General features: G+C 35.5%; 1 protein-coding gene and 1 long non-coding RNA gene across 3 annotated transcripts; one reads left to right on the plus strand and one right to left on the minus strand.

Annotated features, from left to right (window-relative positions):
* Positions 1 to 1,793: 1,793 nt before the first annotated feature.
* On the minus strand, positions 1,794 to 10,199 carry pdzk1 (PDZ domain containing 1). Its single transcript, XM_066706155.1, has 10 exons — positions 9,971 to 10,199; positions 9,307 to 9,377; positions 7,212 to 7,420; positions 6,533 to 6,761; positions 6,133 to 6,269; positions 5,667 to 5,862; positions 5,345 to 5,541; positions 4,399 to 4,659; positions 3,653 to 4,060; positions 1,794 to 2,588 (listed from the first exon to the last, which is right to left on the minus strand). Exons 1-10 carry the CDS (start codon positions 10,021 to 10,023, stop codon positions 2,541 to 2,543), a joined length of 1,809 nt encoding a protein of 602 aa, XP_066562252.1. The 5' UTR covers positions 10,024 to 10,199; the 3' UTR covers positions 1,794 to 2,540.
* A 663-nt stretch (positions 10,200 to 10,862) lies between these two features.
* On the plus strand, positions 10,863 to 19,245 carry LOC136750966 (uncharacterized). Of its 2 annotated transcripts, none has more exons than XR_010816977.1 (8): positions 10,863 to 11,435; positions 12,111 to 12,440; positions 13,034 to 13,158; positions 13,958 to 16,105; positions 16,780 to 16,842; positions 17,634 to 17,738; positions 18,186 to 18,226; positions 18,940 to 19,245. It is a non-coding gene; the product is annotated as an uncharacterized LOC136750966 (long non-coding RNA). The 2 variants fall into 2 exon arrangements; XR_010816976.1 differs by having other exon boundaries at positions 10,866 to 11,435; positions 13,031 to 13,158.
* The last annotated feature ends 2,008 nt before the right edge of the window (positions 19,246 to 21,253 follow it).

Below are 21,253 nucleotides of genomic sequence, written 5' to 3' on the forward strand. Positions count from 1 at the left end.
AAAGTGTTAGGCAGTTTTCTGTTGTGATGAGTAAGAAAACTAAAACTTTGTGTTAAATGCAAAAACACCAGAATAAATAGAGCCTTATTGAAATAAATTAATACCATGGATTAAACTATCCATGTCTATGTACCTTGCTGCAGTCACTAAACCATCACATTTCAGCAATTTTCCAACACCTTCAGACCTCCTCTATACTTAACTGTTGTCTTCTAGCTCGACTCTTTAGAAGTTGCAATTGTTCATCATTTCACAGACTTTCTTCAGCGTGATCCAGATAACCTTTGTACTGTTCATGAAAGGCTGATGCCACCAGAGCCTCCTGGGAGTTCTATAATGATGTGAGCTATTTAACCATTTTCATCTTAATAACAGTCAGTTTTCACAGTAGTAAACAACACAAGTGTAGTAACGATGGAGTGTATTGGTCATACTCATAAGATTCATGCACGTAACTCCTGAATGTGTAGAAGACTTTTGCACTATTTCTTCACCTTCTACGGTTCTTGCAATGAGAAATCTTGTTCAAAGGAGGTGAGACTTTTATATAATATCGGGAAATGTGATTTTTAACTAACTTTTTAATCTTTAAATTTGTAATTGATGAAAAACTTTGTGTGCATATCAGACTTGTTGTACTCGAGTCCGGCAACAGGAGTTAATGAAAGAAATGCACGGTTATTATTATTTATTATTTGGCTGAAGTCATTGTCTAAGGCTTACTGGGTTTTCAAGCACTAAAATGCAATGTAATATGTTGGTGGAGGGGTGTGCACAAAGCTTATTTATTTGAAAATGAATTAGATTTTAACAAGGCGTGAGATGGAGGCTCAATGTGTAAGACTCACCCAATGAGAGCTATGATTGTATAATATACAACATTGTGCAGGGCAACTACAAGAATTTTGCATTTGTATAGAACAATGTAATTTTGATTACTTTCATTAACTAGTGTTATTTACATCATTAGGAAACTTGACAGTGGAAATGGTCTCTTTAGATTTCTGTTTTCCTTCATGTTGATAATGTTAAATTTAAATCAAGGAGAAACAGGCCAACTAATCTTTGTAGTCTGGGCTTTCTCTGAAGTGTTGTTCATAAATTAAATTCAACTTTAGACTTGAGTCTCAAATCAAGGACTCAGATCATCGTGACTCGACTACAAGTCTGCATGCGCATATATAAAAGCAGTTAGGTTTCCTTTTCTGTGTTATCCATGATCCTGTAAATGGATAACAAGGCTACGACAATGTATTGGTGGGGGGGTTATGCGTTTGTAAATTGTCAGTACAGAAGAGACAAAATGCCCAATCCAGCACATTCAAGAATTTACAAAAAAATATTAAAGCAGGTTTGCTATAATACAAACATATGACCTTCTCAGATATAAGGGTTGTACTTTTTTCTCCATCTGTTCTGTGAGCGGATGTATTGCAGCTGACTTGACACTGACTGGCTGTTGCAATATGCTGTTGAGCAATTTAAACAATAAATGCTACAGCAACAATTCAGAGAATGCATTATCTGAGAATGTAGTACTTTGCTCTTTGACCCCTGCTGTTGCAGATGTACTGATACAGCTGAAATGTGAATTCTGAATAACCTAAGCTATTGTGCACATCACAAAGGTTAATTTCTACCAAAGTGTATTAGGGCCATGTAGGGACTTTTATCTCAGAATATATCCTCCTCCTGTGCACCCCATTTTTGAGAGAGGAAAAAAAAAACACTCCCTACGTGGCCCTAATATGCTTTGTATTTGTCAATACAAGATGTCAATACATAACAATATAAATGTTTGTAGAGTAACATTTAATATGGTAAATGCAGCTCAACTCAACATGAATACAACTGGATACACCTGCAGGTGATTCTTGTATAGGAGAGAGTTTGTTAACATTGGAAAGCCAAGAATTTGTCCAGACTAGCTGGAGTATTCAAAATGGAGGTTTAATTGCACCATTTCTGAATTGGCTTATTTTAATACTATTTAGGCAATTAAACATCTCTTGAAGTTAAGGTAAAATCTAAATGACAAAATCAGCCTCATGTCCTGGTATAGATAATCTGCCCACAGAGGGTTTGTAAAGATCATGACATTATAGCTGATAGTTTGAAATGTCATGAAGCATTACAAGTTTATGGTTTAAATACAGAAACTCCAGATACTTAATCCTGTGAAGCAGTTTACAATGCAATGTACATACAGTGCGATTGAATTGGGGTATTTACATATACACGTACTCATATACATAAACACGCAATAGGTGCTTTAGTGGACTGTGAAGCAGAGTGTATATGTATATATGCATTATCTTATCACACAATGGCTTTTTAAAAATACATCCACAGTGTTTTTACAGGTGTACCAAAGTGTAAAGGTTAATTTAAATATTCCACAACTCTGCACTGAGCCATATAAGAAATTGTTTAAGTCTCTGCTTTGATTTGTTCACAGCTTAGAGAGACCAGATAAACTTCAGCTAACATTAAGACAAAGTCGGCATACTAATCTGAGATAGTTTTGAAGGTGTTCCTCTTCAGAACCTTTCATCCTCATCCGTGGAGGATGAGGAGGATGAGTCCGACTGTAAAAAATAAAATGAATTATCAGGCAAATTTGAAAACACAAACTAAACTACAGACAACATAAATCATACTCCCTAGTATATTGATATACTGTTCACCTAAATTACATCAATCAGTAATACTGAGCCTTTATATTCCCAGGAGATATACCTGATATATTGAATATGCAATGTTGAAATTAATCTCAACATAAAATGATACAAAATACCAAGCCTACATTATGCTTCCATTGACAGCCAGTAACAATGTTTTGTAGTGAGTCCCCTTTAGATGCTTTCATATATTTTACCAGTTTTTAAAAATAAGGGTTGAAATATCAGTCAGAAAGTTTGTAATAAATAACTAGCAAGGTCCAAAACATAACCATACGATGTAAGTCCTATACATAGTATGATTACACTGTTTGTTATTTTAAGTGTCCGTAATTGATCATAAAGGATGAAGTCTACTTGAAGACAACTCCCCTGTTCCCCTTGGGCTTAAAACCATACATCTTAAAAATAAGATAAGAGAAACTTCTTACTTAAAAATAAGATTTTCTGGACCTTAAGCTGAATTTGAACACCATGTCAACATGCTTACAACACTTTCCTTTCCAAATACATAATATATTACAAATAAAAATTAACATCAAAAAATGTCCATATTGTAATATAATGGTCTTTCCTGCCATTTTGTTACTATGGAGTAAGTAATAATAATAATGATATGGAGTAAGTAGTAAAAAGTCATAACATCATCCTAGGTATTATAATACGGGCAGCAGTGGTTAGAGCTCTGAATTCCTGAGTGGAAGGCCTAGCTGACGATTCCTCGACTAGGGAATGGCGGACGAATGACAGAATTTGTTATAGGAATTATAGGAGGGTTTACCAAAAATCTTCCAACGTTACGTGGGCATACAGAAATTTCCCTTCAAATTACGTGGCCGTACAGTGTATGCCCTTGACTGTTCACTTCACTGTTGTCTACTAAGAAATATAATTACAAATGCTTATATTGATTTTTGTGTAAACATTGTCAGCTTAGTTGTGTTTGCTATCACCACAGTAGAAGCACTCACTCTATCCCTGGTCTCTGGGGGGGTAGCTGGTCGTGCAGGTTCGTCTTCTTCCTCTTCCTCTTCCTTTTCTTTCTCCTCTTCTTCCTCCTCTTGTTTCTCCTCTTTTTCCTCTTCTTGTTTCTCCTCTTCTTCCTTCTCTTCCTTCTGGGGCTCAGCTGGCTTGGGGGGAGTAGGGGTCACTTCCCTCAAAGACATCCCTAACAGGAGAGTGGTGATGGGAATCTGCTTGGCCTTGAAGTAGTCATAGGCCTCCTTCTCCACCACCAACATCACCAGGCTGTTCCCGCTGCTCTTGATCATCCCCACCACATCATCGTGGCTGCAGTTTTCGATGTTGACCCCATTCACCTCGATCAGGATATCGTTGTCCTTCAGGCCCGCTTCATCAGCCGGGCCTCCCTTCAACACCTAAACACGGTCAAGTTGAATCAAGTTAAATGGGACAATGTACCCCCATGACCAAGATCGATGATATCTTGTGGAGCAGAGAGATTTACAAAACAAAATAATTTCGACCACAGCAGAGTTGTTACTGCTATGAAACAAAATAACTTCAAATGGTTGCATGCGGAGACAATACATTAAAATGCAATAGAATGATTTCAAACAGGAGGAGGAAGAGAAAGTCAAAATCCATCATTCTATGGACCCACTCTAAACAAGTACTTGTGTGAGTGATAGTAGAAGTGAGTAGTTTCCATCTCACATGTACTTTAAACTCCACAGAATAAACAAAAACATTTTACCTCCTTGACAAACTGTCCCTGTATGCCTTGAATTGCATTGAGGTGGAAACCAAAGCCCCCGGTGGTCTTCCTCAGCTTGCAGAGTTTGGGTTTGTAGTCTTTCTGCTCTTCGCTGGGAGGGGGAGGTGTTGGTGAGGGAAGCTGGACAGGAACGGCTGAACTCTGCTGGGCTTCCTGTTGATGGGTGGGGCGGACTTTCTCGGGTGCAGAATCGAAGCAATCCTTCATTTCCTCCCAGAATAGAAGAGGAGAAGCACCTGCCTATTGAAAGTATTTTTTGAGAGATAACTGTTAATAGAGCACCTTTACTATAGAAAACTATTGTTTCATAATAGTAACCTTCAGAACTTCATCCAATTTACTACTTACATTAAGAAACTGGATCTGCGTACATTTCATAAAGCTTTTAGCAGTATTTAGGAACTTAAATAACACCATGTAACACAATTTGTGTTCCTGGGTAGTAAGCGTTATTTCCTAATTGCTTATGCCTCATAAATATAGAAAAGGTCTATTATTCCCCATAAACTTTGCTTTTGTGACCAGGACAGTGATATTTTGGAATGTAACTATTTCCAATGAGAAAACAGCTGACTTTGTGTCTTCTCGTTCACATAAAGCCAGAAAAAAACAACATATGAATCCAAATTAACATGTATTTATACTAAAGTAATTCAAAATGACTATAAAAGATTTAGAAGTGAGTAGTTTTTCGAGATTTACGATTATACTGTATTTACATTGCAAAATATCACTGTTGCACGGTGTAATACAAGGCCAGTGCTTAATGTTATACTAGGCCTGAATAAAAATGTCCATATGCAGAGTATTTATGCCTGCATCTTTAAGTAAAACATAAATAAATGCTTGAATAATTTTCTTGGAGTAAGAAACAACCCAGCTGCTTCTTATTCAAATGGAATGGGTAGAAATAATCATCAACTACCATTCTATAAATGTTGTCCGTTTCCTCGTCCACAATCAACAGGGTACACTTGTTGCCACACTCTCTTATCTTCTCTACAACTTTATCATGTACAAGAGAATCTACTGCCTCTCCATTCACGGCCACCAGTCGGTCCATGTCCTTCAAACCAGCTTTCTCTGCTGGGCTTCCTGCATCGATATCTTTAATAAAGTGACCTAGGGAATAATGAAGGCAGTCATTGAAAAGACTCTTAAAATGTGTGTTAACATTCTCTCAACTAGAGGGACTTTATTTTCAAATTAAATCAGTGTGAGAAGATAAATACTACCAATTTACCTACCTGGTCGTTTTTTCTCAGCCCTCAGGTAATAACCGTATCCTTCTGGTCCCCGGGTCATCTCAGCAATGCGTGGTTTATGTGGAAGATGCTTCACAGTGGCAAGGCTTGCCCCCAGTTTCAGATTTTTGTTTCTGAAATGTGTGTTTGTTTCTTCATCCACAACTAGGAAAGTGACACTCTTGCCAGAGGCCTTCACCTGATAAAAGTCGCATTCAAAGCAGACTGTTGAAATCAGGATATTATTCCATGGATCTTCATGCTACAAATCTAACTGTTACAGGATCCTAGAATTCTAACCTTGGGCAATATGTGCCCTGTGTGAAGAAAGTTAAACCTGTTTCATGCAGAAGAAAATTGGCTGATGTGAGGACAATATTAAATCCTATCAGATGTACATATTCTGGAGGTTTCTTCCACCATGGTGTAAATTAACAGGGCTAGTGTATTCATAAGGCAGTCTATTTACCTTAGCTACAATCTGATCATGAGTGGACTTCTCTACATTTTCACCATTAATCTCAATGAGCCGATCATTGTTTCGAACTCCAGCTTTTGCAGCAGCTCCAGAGGGTTTCACATCAGTAAAGAACATCCCTTGGTACCCTTTAGATAAACAAATGAACAGAGTGAATTAAAAATACTTAAATGACAAGAAAAAGTAATTCAGAGCCTCCCCTTTATTTATTTTTTAAGTAACTGATTTTCCAAAACATTAAAAATTATATCATCCCCTTCTCAACACTGGTAAAGACGATTTTAAACCATTTATAAATAAAATGAAGCACAATCAAGTAGCATATTAATAGAAGATTACTTTTTGAATAATAGTAGACTATAAAAAAGTAATTATTCCAGCTTCTCCTCACCTTTTGTTGATTTAAGTGAAAATCCAAACCCCTCCTTCACATTGACCAGATAGCACAGTTTTGGTTTCAGAGCTGACCCTGCCACCCCATTCATCAATGGCGGCTGGGCTGGCCTGGACTCATCCACTCCAGACAGGTTGATGCCACTTTTCTTTGCTTTTTCATAGGTGGCCTCATCCAGCATGTGAAAGGTAACTGATTGTCCACTCTCTTTAACCAGCTGAACCACCTAGCAGGAATAATCACCTCATTCATTCGCACTGATAGGTTTCAAATTGAAAAGTGACAATACTGCATTCTTGTGTCAAGTTTTCATTGTCCTAGAAATAATTGAAGGGCAGTAGCAATCATCCGGAGATGGGAAGAAAGAAAATATGGAGGAAACATTTAAAAGAACTATAATTTCAATAAGACAGTGAGGATGAGATTTATTGCATTTGCAGATGTGAAACTGCCCTCAAACATTTTATTGGTAACTATGAAGCCCTCTCTCATAGCAATGTGTTCTATGACAACCACAGAAAGATTAAAATTAATTATAAAAATGACTTCTGAATACATCTCCAAGACCTTCCATGGGGCTCACGGTTTTGGATAGGAAAGCAATTAATACATCTTCCAGTTTTAGTCCATTTTACCAGCCTGCTCTTTGAACTCTCAGTCCCCCGGATGGGCATACCCGTGCGTGTTCCTGATCGTCCACAAAGACCCCATTGACTCTCAGGACTCGGTCACCATCCTTCAGGCCTGCCAGCTCAGCCAATCCGCCTTTTTCGATGCAGCGGATGAGGTGCCCTTCCGTCCCCATCTCCACACGCAGGAAGAAGCCATAGCTCTGGCCCTCCTGCTTGCTCAGCTTGATGACTGTGGGCTGGAAAGAGGCCATCTCTGCCAACAGTGAGAATTAGGGTCAGGGAAATGGAGCTCTTGCTTGTTGTTTTATTTTAAATTAATTCCTGCATTTTTGGCTCAGTAATTGCTAATTTGTCTAAATTATGTAAAACATATGTAAAGGGAACAATGACTATTTTATCAATGCATGGCACAAAAATCATTGTGGTGAATGTGCTTTAATTGCTTTAGCCAGTGATTCTCAATCCTGGTCCTGGAGGAGCCCCTACCCTGCTGGTTTTGGATCCAACTGAGCTCTCAATTGCTTAATTGAACCCTTAATTGAAGAAATTAGATTACATTTGACTGCTATACTTATCTTAAAACCCCTAATGTTAAAAATAATTAAAAGGCTCTAATATTGGAATTTATTAGTTCAATTGATCTCTCAATTACTTAATTGAACACTTAGTTGGAATAAAATCCAGCAGGTCCTCCAGGACAGGATTGAGAACCACTGCTTTAAGCCATTCCTGTACATTCAATATTAAGCATGCATTATTTCCCCCTTTTTCTCAATTATTTTTCACATTTGAAAAAGTACAAATCTTGCACATTCTGACAATAAATACTTCTCAGTCATAATCTAGTATTATATCCTGTGAAAAACACATATCATCAGTTATATGAATAATATATAATGCATCTCTTGTTCTTAAGAGCACAAGTTGAGTGTAATGTGCAATTTATATCATGCTGGTATGTTTCAGTTTATTTGTATTTATCGCTTCATAGACTATATTTGGCTCAGTAACCAGCAGACACAAAAATACTGTAGCAATAATTTTCCATTCTGCCATACCTGGATGGTCATAACATTTTGTGTCTATAGAGAAACCACTGTGACGACTGATTGAAAGAGGAATTAAAGGGGTAATACATGGTAGCTATCTTTCTGTGCCAATTATTTATGAGCAAATGCCTTTTGCCAGGGCGAGTTATCCAAGTACATTTATAGGACACATACAGGCACAATTATGGTGAAGTAAAAACTGATAGTTTACTGCTCTGTGAAAACATATATTTCAGAACAGAGTAAAAAAAAAAAAGTGCTGATGGATCACAATTGCATGATTCACAGACACTGAATGTCTTGCCCAGTACATCATTAACTTAGGAGTGTTAAAGTTACAGTGTAAAGGAGCAGTGTGATTGTTTATTGTGGACTCAAAGGGCAGATAGTCCAATCTAAACACCAGTGATATAACCCTGATTGTGATCAGTATCATAGAATAAATGCACAATAAATACATTATAAATGATATGCATGTCAGTGTTGAAATATATTCATCAGTCAAAGGTTAATGGTTTGCTCTCCATAGCTGTGTTAAAAAAAGCGAATGGTCCATTTCTGGATTTACGGTTTTCAGATGTACTTGACTGGATTAAATATAAGTATTTTTATTACTAATATTTACATTTCAAATTTAGCAGCAATGATAAGTATATACAGTATCTATAATAGATAGGACATCTATAACAAGAAGTGTAAATTAGATTTTCTGAACTATTGTAGTTTGTATTGTATTCTGTTTTTTTCTAAACAAAATTAGAAAAACCCCACACAACCCCCCCAAGTCTGTCTATAAAAGTCCTGTATAGTTCTTCATTTAACATTTACACATTTCTTCAATAATGCTTTATTTGGTTTGCTTGACATCATCATTATATAATAAATCCAGCACTGTGCCTCCTATCTTATCTTTATCTAAGCAAACCCCAGTACTATACAATTGTTTTTCTGTATATAATGTTCTACATTGTGATACTTATTTCAAAATGTTAATGGTAAAATATTATATTGATTGATAGATCAATTTTTCTTGCAAGAGTACATGATCTCTAAATGTAACTTTCAAGACATTTAAAGGAGATTTACTCACCGTCACCCTGGAGGTATAGTCCAAAGAAAGTGCTCACCTGCCCTCCTTCAGATGTTATGTGGATTGCTGAACTTTGAGAGAACAAAGGTTGAATTAAAGGCTTAGTTATTTAACTGAGTCTTGAGTTATGAATCTTGCCTAACTTTCAGTGACTATACTCTCCCTTTTAGGAAACATATTAACTTGATAAAGTTAACTAAAAGTGTGATAGTAAATCAGTGATAACAAATGCTGTATCCTTCACTAAAATTGACTTAATGTAAACAAATGCAATTAATGGTTGGATGTCATAAGATACATTCTCTGTATCCCAAAAGGAAGGTGAGATAGGTATGTTTTAGGGGGCATTTAAACACAGTAAACAATCCAGTGAAATGGATGTGAACTGTAGCACCCTAAATTAAAACAAACAAACACAAACAAAACATAATTCCAGATAAATATGATTTTCACCTTGAATGAATACACAAATACACACACCAATTTATTCAGTCAGTTGTGAGAGATTCATCATTTGCATTCTGGTATGATGGATGATATCGCAAAAGGTGTAATCAGAGTTGCTATGCTCAGTCATTTGCCTTTCTCCATGTTCATATTTGATAACGCCTATTTACTATTTACACGATGATTCCACATTTAACTTTATTTCTGAAATGCTTACCCTTGCAGCTTTACCATGACATATGGATTTTGTATTAATATCTGCAGTTTCATTCACCAGAGCCTTCTGTTTTGTGAAGTGAATCTAACAAAGGAAGAGAGAAAAAAAAAAAAAAAACACTGCTAATGGTTTGGTATTTTTCATCAAGCACTCAACAATAGCCAGGCCTAGGCTTTGCTTGTTAACACTTAAAAACCTTGATGCGCAGGTTACTAGCAGATAATATACGAAGTGTCATAGTTTATAAATTAACTAAATATCAGTGTTTCTCTGTTAGACTTTTAAAAAGTGCTGCATTTTCACTCAGATTTATACTTTATACAATTCCCCAGCTATTGTCACAAGCTGGGGTGATTAGTAATATATTTGGCTAAATAGATTTCTGCTGTGGTGGCGCTAGAACAGTTACTGCATAGCTAATCAAATTGTAAATCCATGAAGTTGCCTTTGGTGCAATCAGCTTATTATCTATTCAATTAAGCAGCAGCTTGTACCAACGACCTACTTTGGAGTATTTTGAAAGGGTCAATATTTCACTACGGTACCCTTAGATTAAAGTCCTTTTAGTTTTCATTCCATCTAAGCTCTCAATTGCATAATTGAACTAATTATGTGCGAATTTGAGTCACATTATCCCATGTGCCTAGTTTTAGAGTGTTGGTAATTTAAAGAGATGTATAAACCAGGCTGGACTGCAGCCCTGCAGGACCAGAACTGGGCCCCACACTGTAAACTAATTGGTATTTTAAAGCCACACCACACCACATCGCATCATTTCCTTCAAACATACAAACCATTTCTGATTGAAACCACCCACCCCTCTAAAGGAAGTGTTGCACTGTTTGTGACAAATTATCTGAGGCTGTTTTCACACTTCTACAAGATAAGTGAGTGTCGCAAGCGGTCTCTTTCCTGTCATATGTCATGTGCCTGTTAGGCCACTGAGAAAGCAAGAAACAAATTCTGCCATTAGACTTAAAAAAAAAAAAAATATATATATATATATATATATATATATGCATTTTTTTGTTTTATTTTGTAAAATAGATGGACAAGTGAATAATATATATGAATTGTGTGTGTATGCTATTAATAGTTCTTCAGATTGCAGAAACGAGGTTTCCTTTCCTTTGTCTGTCAATGACCTCCTTTTCTCTGATGCAGTCTTGGTGTTTTTATCATTTAGGTTTCATCTTCAGATGCATTCAGATCTAAAGATGCCTCACAGTTAGCTTGTTAGTGTGCCTTTACATAAAAGTATGTCTTTGAAAAGACCCAACAGTGAGAAGGAAGTTTCACACACTATTTAGATTTTTGTATATATATATATATATATATATATATATATATTTAACTTTTTTTAGCTCTTTATTTCCTGAACACGATGTCAGTATGACTACTATGGCTAGCATTAAACTAGTCTTCGCATCAGTGATATTCATGTTTTGCATGGCACAGCTGAAAGGTAAGTTATACAATTTATTTGTATTATTATATTTTCCTATATAGTTATAGTTGGAAAGCAAAATGCTTAATGATGGTTGCTATATGAAAACTATTTCTGTTTAATAAGCAAGAGTACACTTCTAAGTCCAATAGTTTGGGCTAAGAACATTTTTATTTCAATGTTTAAATGAACTTTCACTGCAATTTTGAATAACTGAATTCCATTTTACAGTTAAAAAACAATTATTGTTGATTATCTATAACCATGTCTATAACCACTTCCTATCAAGTGCCTTTTAAGTTATCAGTAATTTAAAAAGTTGAAAAAAGATTTTTGAACTTCACTTAAATCATGTTTGGATTTTACTTTCACTATATAGTCAACAATTTCCTTTATACTGAAAGCTGCCATTACATACCAGTTAGTGGTATCAGCTTACGTATTAAATATTTCACAAATTAATACGAGTGTGTAAGTTCAGGTAGTTGGGGATGGAGGTGAGCACACCAGATAAATTGTTAGGACTACCATTGCAGCGAAATTCCTTTTTCTTTTCTTGTTTTTTCTCACACGAGTCAATGTTTTGAACTTCAAAAGGTGTCTGTCCTTACCCAGGAAGATTATCCACCAAAAACAAACAGACAAGAAACAAACAAAACAAACAAACAAACTCTGTTTTCCTATCTTTTACAGCATTGCAAGTTAAATATCCAAGGTTGACAGTCCTTAAAGAAGAACAGGACTCTGTGGTTCTCAAATGCACTATACAGTACAATAAAAGTGACTGTGATATCCCTGATGCCATGTGGTGTAGAATATCTGCTTCCAACACATGCATCAAACTTACCAATCCCAGTAAATTCCTCACACAGTTATCTGAACAGGATATGGAAGTTGGCAAATCTAGACTGATAACTACTGAAATACAGAATCTTTATCTGAATGACAGTGGGCTATATCAATGTACTGCAAAATGTTCTGACATCAATGCCAGGGGACATTTTATAAATTTGACTGTGATGGGTAAGTCTTCTCAGACATTATTAAAAGTTTAAATATCCAAACTACTATTGGTAAAGACATTTCTGACAATGTGCACTTTAAACTTGTTGACAAAGTACAAGGTATCCAGACAGGTTTCAAATAACTGAGCTGCAGTCACCACTCACTGATTTGATCTGGGACTTGATATGTGTCTGGGGTTATAATACATGGTAAGCAATACAATGGAAAATTATTATTATTATTATTATTAGTAGTAGTAGTAGTAAGATAAATATTACAAACTTCTTGAGAAATTAGGTTGTTAAGTATAGCTGGTCGCATACTTTAAGAGTATATATAAAGCATGACCATTGTGGTAGAAGAGTAACTAAGAGAATTAAAGTAATTTAGGGACAGATGAGAGAACAGAGAAAGCAAAGAGGAGACAGGGAAGAGAATGAAAAACAAGAAAATGTGTTTTCAAATAGGTACAGAGCAGGGACAGTTTGCAAGTGGAGCATACAAAATGAGAGTAGGAGAATAAGATGTCTGTTATGTTATTTTTGGATTCTGTGTCCCCTGAATGCATACAGAATATTTACTAATTTAACTTTTTTTTTAATTTAAAGCAGAAGATGATCTCAATACTAAGATCAAATCTCCAAGCAGCTGTGGAATGATTAAAACAGACATTATTCATTTAATGTTTTGTTCCATATTTATTTTAGATGTTCTAATCAATTAAGCACCCATACAGGTAAGCCTAAAAATATACATCTCCAACTTGATTATGTACAGTTTTATTTTATTTCCCAAACTTCTGACATTAAACTGCATATCAATTCTTCAAATAAAGTGCTAAATCAAAACTTTGACCTTCCCACAGATTGAACATAGACCTGTACCCTATTGCAGTAAATTTATTGCCGCTTCTTACTGCTAATAAAACATGATAGGGTACAAGTTTGTAATTTGAATATTGTGGGTTGGTCAAAATTTTGATTTGGTCTAGGCCTGAGATTAACATGTAAGGATCATAAAATGATTTGGCAACCTACGAATGACCTACCTGTAACTAAGGTGATGGGACTTTTGAACAAGAGAGAACATGGAAAGCAGGGGAAGGATGTAAATAACAAAAGGAATTTCTCATTGGTTCCTCGGTGATCTGCAGATCCAGGACTGGGCTTATTAACCATTCAGGAAACACTTCGCCATAATTGAATCCTTTAATTTCAAAACAGGATTGGGGGGCCAAGTGACTCACAACATGCAGGGGCCTATCAGCAGCTTTGCTATAAAGCTGTTCAAGAGCTTCCTAGTGAAGGTGGGGTCCGATAATCGCTTGGGAACTGTTTCCTCATTTTAGATAACCAAGGTTGCATTTGCAGCCCAACATTTTAATCATCTCCCACTGCATGTTTGTTGCTGGTTTCATTTTCCATTACCAGTGCAGTGAGGTCCAAGTCAAAGGGATTCTCTCATTGATTTCACATTTTCATGACTCTCATCTTTGTGGAACAATCGTTTTGATTATGCTTGCTATTGTCTTGCAGGTTTTCACAAATGGAGACTTCTTATCAGCTGTCTTGTTCCATTAAGGCGATACTCCACTTTTTTGTTGTCTCATTGAAATTGATTTCCATTATTGCTGTATCAGATTAATGTCAATAGTAACTTATCAGAGGATCTTTCATGGTCAGTGAAGAAGGACTTACAGCTTGGTTTGAGATTGACTGTCAATAGAAAGGAGCCCGTTTCAAACCTTAGACACTGCATTTCAAAAGTGCGCAAGTTAATTATTACAGTAGGAATCAAGGAGTGATCCAGGCGCTAAAGTGCTAAACCTCTGTTAATTATGACTACGAACTCTACAAGAACTCTTCAGCACAAAACCTTACATTTCCTTTATATTTGTTATACCTTTATTAAAAAGTTGTACATTTAACCTCAATCTTTTTTGTTATTTTAAAATCAGCTGCAACTCCTACACAATCTTACACACGTCTAGTTTGGTATTTTCAAGACTTCATTACATAGGACTGACACACATTGAAGGAACCATAGTATATAATTAAGGAATGAAAGTGAAATTAAGCAGTTCCTCATCTAGGATATGTTTACTGCATCAGAAATCGATATTCCATCTGTAGAGACAATAGTACAGTGAGAAATTCAATCAAGCACATGATTTACACTATTATACTCAAGCTTATTCTGCCTTCAATCAGGTTCATATCTATAAATGCACTGAAAAACACTTATAAATTAAGGTCCCATGGTTAATTAGCATTTATCACAGAAGTGCATAAAAGAGAGCATTGCTGATTCAGCTTCACACAGTCATTGTCAGCATACTACAACTGCAGCGCCACAACAATTAATTTGTTCCTAGCCTATACTATTTATTTATATATAAAATTAAAATGTTGTTATATAAAATGTGCCTTAACATAAAATGGAAATAGTCGATGTCAGTCAATCTTTTTTTGTCATCCAATCACTGAAATCTTTCTCTTTTATATGTGGGTCACATTTTACAATAATGAGCACCAATTCTTAGTGTGAAACCCAAAGGAATAACACATGAATGCCTCATGCACTTCCACTCACATTGATAACCCTATCCCTAACACCGAATCAAACATTGTGATAATGTGATTAATAGGCAGAACTCAGATGAACTGCATACGGTATTCATGTGTTATTCCTATGATATTCAAACATCAGTTCATTAATACAAATTATAAATGTATGTCCACTATTGTAAATTGTTATATTTGCAACACAAATATGTTACCAGCTGCACTAGGATCTTCATTTCCTCTTTAAATGGGTGGAATTACCCTTATAGATGAGGAAGGAAAACACGTAATATTTTCACATGATTGTATGCCGACTAAAGATGAAATAAAGTGAAATATGCCAGGAAGAGTTTTTGGTGAGTTAAGTGACGTGGCAGTGCTTTCAGGTGCCCAAAGCGACTGGAACATAATCAATATATAAATATTAATACTGTACATATTATAAGTGTACACATTTTAGAAGGATGGCTTAAATATATTCAATATTCAATATACTAATCCACATGGTGTACATTGACTACATGTAACTCATTACATTTAAAATTACACATTGTATTCATCACATATATACACATATATAATGCCGACATTACCTAAATTACTTAAATTCATTAGGAATATTTACCTGTTATATCTTACATTTTAATGTAATTCTACTTTTCATACTCATAATGAGACCGAAACAAACATTTATTAGCTTGTACTGCTGGTGTTGGTTTACCAATGAAATTGATTAATCTGTACAGGAAGTATTCATCTAAAATAATCTATATCATATGTCTGTTTTAATAGTCATTGTTCTAATCATATATTTATTTATTTAAAAAAAAAAACACATACAAGTGGACCACAAGAGATTATTTTTTTTGTAAAATTGTTTTTGAATTTGTTCTCCTTTAGAGACCAATAATAAACCTTTGTATTGACCAAAACTCAGCACAAAGCAGAAGTAACTCATTCCAAACAAATCAAAGGGAAATCATACAAGCATCACTTGCATTTTCTAAACAGCGACAAACACAACTAAATAAAACAAAATACTAAACATCTTACCAAAGATGTCAAAGCAACAAGTTGTTTATTGCCTGACATTCCTGCATTGTGTGACTAGCATAAAAGGTAAGGGAATCACTTTTTTTATTTATTATATCAATGTATATCTTGATCTAAACAATCATTACATTCATTTTTAATTAATGACATTTTTATAGACATTTAAATCTACGAAAGTGAAGGAATGAAGGTATATATTGACAGAACAATATTCTGGATAATCTCTCACAAGTGTATTGTATTGTACTGAAACAGGTAATTTTATATATATATATACAACTCTGGAAAAAAATTAAGAGATTAAGGTCTATATATATATATATATATATAAATTACCTATTTCAGTACAATACAATACACTTGTGAGAAAGATTATCCAGAATATTGTTCTGTCAATATATACCTTGTCAAAATGCGTTGTGATGTGATTCAATAAAACTATTTTTTTTAATTATACTATTTATTTTTATTTGGTCTAAAAACCAAATAACTGAATGTGCAGCTATAAAATATATTTTTTTCTCTCTATACATATCTTGACATATCTTATACTACATTGGTTCTGCCTTAAGTAATTAAATGTTAAATACATTAATTGAAAATTAAGTGACACAAATAATTTTGATGATTCTGAGAATGTTGATAGAGAAGGGTGACATTCATAAATATAAGAAAAATATTATGCTGCATATTCTACAAGAAAACGAAGTTACTAACTCTTATTTCTAAATTCATTGCAGGAACTGTAAGTCAATACACAAATGAAACTGTAACAAACAGAGGTTCATCTGAACATACAAAAGGTAAAATATTGAGAAAACAAAGTGGGAGGCAGGGTTGTGCTTGTTTCTGTAAATGTGTGCATTCAGCGAGTTCACACAATCACTGTGGTTAGTTGAAGTTCAGACTTCTCAATTGTCTCCGAGCACCTGGTGTTACCATATACAGTTAGGTCCATAAATATTTGGACAGTGACACAACTGTCATCATTTTGGCTCTGTACGCCACCACAATGGATTTGAAAGGAAACGGTCAATATGTGCTTTAAGGGTAGACTTTCATCTTTAATTAGTTACATCCAAATTGGGTGAACAGTGTAGGAATTACACCCATTTTTATATGTGTTCCCCAATTTTAGGGGCTCAAAAGTATTTGGACAAACTAACATAATCATGAATTAAATTGTGAGTTTCAATAATTGGTTGCAAATCCTTTGCAGTCAATGACTGCCTGAAGTCTGGGACCCATAGACATCACCAGATGCTGGGTTTCTGGCAATAAATGTGCTAATTTAGCACATTATAAAGTACACCCATTAATTAATAAATATTAATAAACAAATTAGACCCTGGTCCCATCAGGATTCAGCATTATTAAAATTAAATACAATTCAAAATTTCCAATTGAAATATCTAATGTGAGGATTACTGGGAAGAGAACAGATAACTCATATTGTATTTTGCTAAGTTTTCAAAATCAGAATATATTTAGTTAAACATAACAAATTACATTTCAGCCCTGGAGATGACAAATATCTCCACTACAGAGGGGGCAAATATATAATTAAGTTTCCTGCTTCTTGTTTTAACCCCAGAAATAATTTTCTTCATATGGTCCATTGGTCGCTATGGTCTCCTTGCAGTATTATTGGTGGTCTTTGTGGGCGTTTCATTCGCAGACTGCATACTAAAATCTAAAGGTAAGAAGTCATATTAATTTCAAATGTAATCTGTGAACCCTGCATACTTCTACATTACTTTGTTAATGCTTATCTTCCTGTAGTTGGGATCTGTGTGTATATATTCTTATATGTATATGTACTCAAATATGAACATTCTGCATACACTGACAGTCAATCTTATTGAAAATATTACTAACAGACAATTAAGAAATGTAAACTACATATAAACAAGGAATATAATAAAGATACACAATCAGGCAATACATTGAAGAAAGAGACTGGTTTGGGGAAGGATTTTTTTCTCAGCATAATACAAGTGTTGAGAAACAAAATCTTTACCCAGCCTGCTCCATTCTTCAGTATAGCGCTATTGTTAAGCATGAATACACCAATTGCTTGGTAATAAATCAAGCAAACCAGAAATACATTTATAACAGGTGTTATATGTTCCCCCTTTCCTTTTAGAAAAAAGAATATCGCAAGACATCAATAATGGACAGAAAAGGGTACTGTAATCTTTCTGTTTTTGAAAATAATATCATGAATTTCTCAGGAAATAGCGCTGGTGTCCAAATTTCCTGAATGGTAATTTCCACTTACCACGCATCCTGACGCTTCACTGCACCTGTCAACCAATCAGGGAGCCAGAATATTTTGATCACATAAACACAGGAGAAAATCACAGGCGTACATTCCCTGCAATCACCCATGTCTGTAAATTATAGAGCACAGTGGCCTTGTTTGGATATCCTTGATTAAACCAACAGGAGGCGTTTTCGATAAAACATCCACTTATTTTTGGAAAGTCCTAAAATTAATTACTTTATGATGATTAGTATGGAATACTGAGTATACTGAATCTGCTCTGAGTTGCTAAGTCAATATTTAGTTTATTTAGCATATGAATACATTTGGAGGGTGTATAATATGAAGCATAAACACCCCCTTTTCTCTGACTAAGAGTTCAAATTAAAACTTTGACTTCCCACCTAATTGCTAATGACAGACTTCTTCCCAGTCACAGTTTCGTTTTCTGTCAGAGGCTACTATTCATAAATAAAAACACAATAGGGACAAGTTTATAATTTCTATTTCTTGAGTAGGTCAAAGATATGACTTTTGGTTCTAGGCCTAAGTACTCTGATTGCATTCGGCAAATATTAAAACTTTCTTTCTTTCTCTCAATTCATGTGTTCATTCATATGTTCTTTCTTTTCAGAGAAATTCCTCAATCCAGAGAAGTCAGTCTGGACGGTTTTCCGAGGCACCATCTGAGGAAGCTTATTATGAGTCTATCTAAATGTTTACATGGATTCCTCTATTTCCTAACTGATTATTGTATTACATTTACTAAAAGCAAGCATTTGCAAAATTGATTGTAGTTTTTTGGATTCACCAGTTACAGCACCAGTGGGGACGGCACTAATCTCTGTTATGACTATGTTTTTAAGTTGCTATTATTATTATATAAATTATTACTTGTATTATTAAATGATAACAATGGTTAAAACTGTGATATATACCACTCTTCCAGTGACCACTCCAGTCATTGTAATCAAGTCTGAGTGTTAGTGTTTCTCACTCCATATTCTTACTCCTTGATAGACAGTGTTGCTGAGTCCACGACTGCGGCAAAGACTTAGAAGACAAAACCAGCCAACTCTGATCGCATCACATTTGCATCACTAGAATCATGCCACTTGACCACGCTGGTATCTATAAATAGGTTAATGCAGTAATGTATTTTACAGTGTGTGATTTTGCGAATCAAATGTCCTTTGCAAGGTAAATATTGACCTGGCTTTTGTATAACAGGTAGTTTAAAAATAAATGCAGTTCCAGCACTCCAGCCTGCAATGGATTGCACCACCTAAAAAAAAACCATAATGATCATAATTATTGCTGGTCGAACAATTTTGCTTATTGTTTTTCCAAACAGAAACAAAAACATACACTGTAAGGTACCCAAAAAGACAAAAAGGACACAACAAAAGACCAACAAATTGATTTGTTTCTATTATATATTACATCTAAATGGCCTTGTGGTAAGTTGTAGTGTCTGGTAGAAGGAGCAGAATTAGTAATTCACTGGTGAAAGTAAATGTTTGTGGGTTCCGCCATTGAAAACATTGATCTCTAGTTACACTGGTGTACCCTCTAGTGGTCAGTCATCACTACACTCCTAAGAAATAAGTTCACCAATACGGATTGCTTCACCAGTGGAAAGAGGCACTAAACAGGTTTCAAGGTTCTGAATTACATAATTTCAGCTTTGCAGATATTAACAATTTTGTTTTGAGTAATATAACAGTCATTTTACATTTGACCGTTAACTTGCCATTTTCTTTGTCAATGCTTATTTTCAAGCACTTTGTTTTCGGCACAAGGCCGATGTCCGACTCTTTCCAGAAGGACTAAAAAAGATGTGTTCCTCTTTCACACAACCTTTAGAGACATCCCAAGAGCTAGAAATGCACAACTGGTTCCAACTGCTGGACTCCGAGTTGGACAGTGACAACTCAGAGGGTGATGGGTGGGCAGTTGAGTACCAGAGCACCATGGTGCTCACTCTACCCCCCCAGAAGAGGGAGGTAGTTATAGTAGGAGACTCAATTCTTAGAGGTGTAGATCACACAGTGTGTTCTAGTGATAAGGAGACCCACATGGTATCTTGCCTGCCTGGTGCTCAGGTTGCAGATCTCCCTAAACTAGTAGACGGTCTACTGGTCAAAGCCGGGGGGAATCCACTAGTCATGGTCCACATTGGAACCAATGACATAGGAAAAGGTAGGACAGAGGTTCTGCAAGACAAATTTAAAGAGTTACTAAAGAAATTAAACAACAGAACCTCCACGGTAGTTTCCTCTGAAATACTACCGGTACCACGTCCCTGGCCAAGGAACACGTGGTTGAAGACGGTTTTAGATTAATGTAGCATTGGTCTTTCTTCTGGAATAGATGGGACCTAAACAAACCAGATGGTCTACATCTAAACAGAAGGGGGGCTAATGCATTGGGAGAGCATATGTGCAGAGTAATTGAGAAACCAGAAGTATAAGGAACAAGATGTTGGACATATGGTGTTGTAGGAGTGACAAAAACATGGCTTACAGAAAATTATGGGGATGAATACAAGTTGAAAGGATACACACAGTTTAGGAGGGACATGCAAAATCAAAGAGGTGGTGGGGTAGCATTATATGTCAGAAATTACATTGAGATTAATTAGATCCAAGTAACGAAACAGAATCTTTGTGGGTTAAACTTATGAATAAAAGATCTAGAGGATTAGTGGTAGGAGTGTGTTACACACCACCCAACTCAGATATTCAGAAAGATGTTGCATTGTACAATGTAATCAGGACTGCCTGTAGCAAGGATGTGGCTTTTATCATAGGAGATTTCAATTTCCCAAACATAGACTGGGAAAGCCCGGTTGGAACTACAGAAGCAGAAATAGAAATGGTTGACATGGTAAATGACTGCTTTCTAACTCAATTTGTAAGGGAACAACCAGGGAAAGTTCATGCATT

The sequence above is a fragment of the Amia ocellicauda genome, chromosome 6, assembly GCF_036373705.1.
Source record: "Amia ocellicauda isolate fAmiCal2 chromosome 6, fAmiCal2.hap1, whole genome shotgun sequence".
Taxonomy (NCBI): Eukaryota; Metazoa; Chordata; class Actinopteri; order Amiiformes; family Amiidae; genus Amia; species Amia ocellicauda.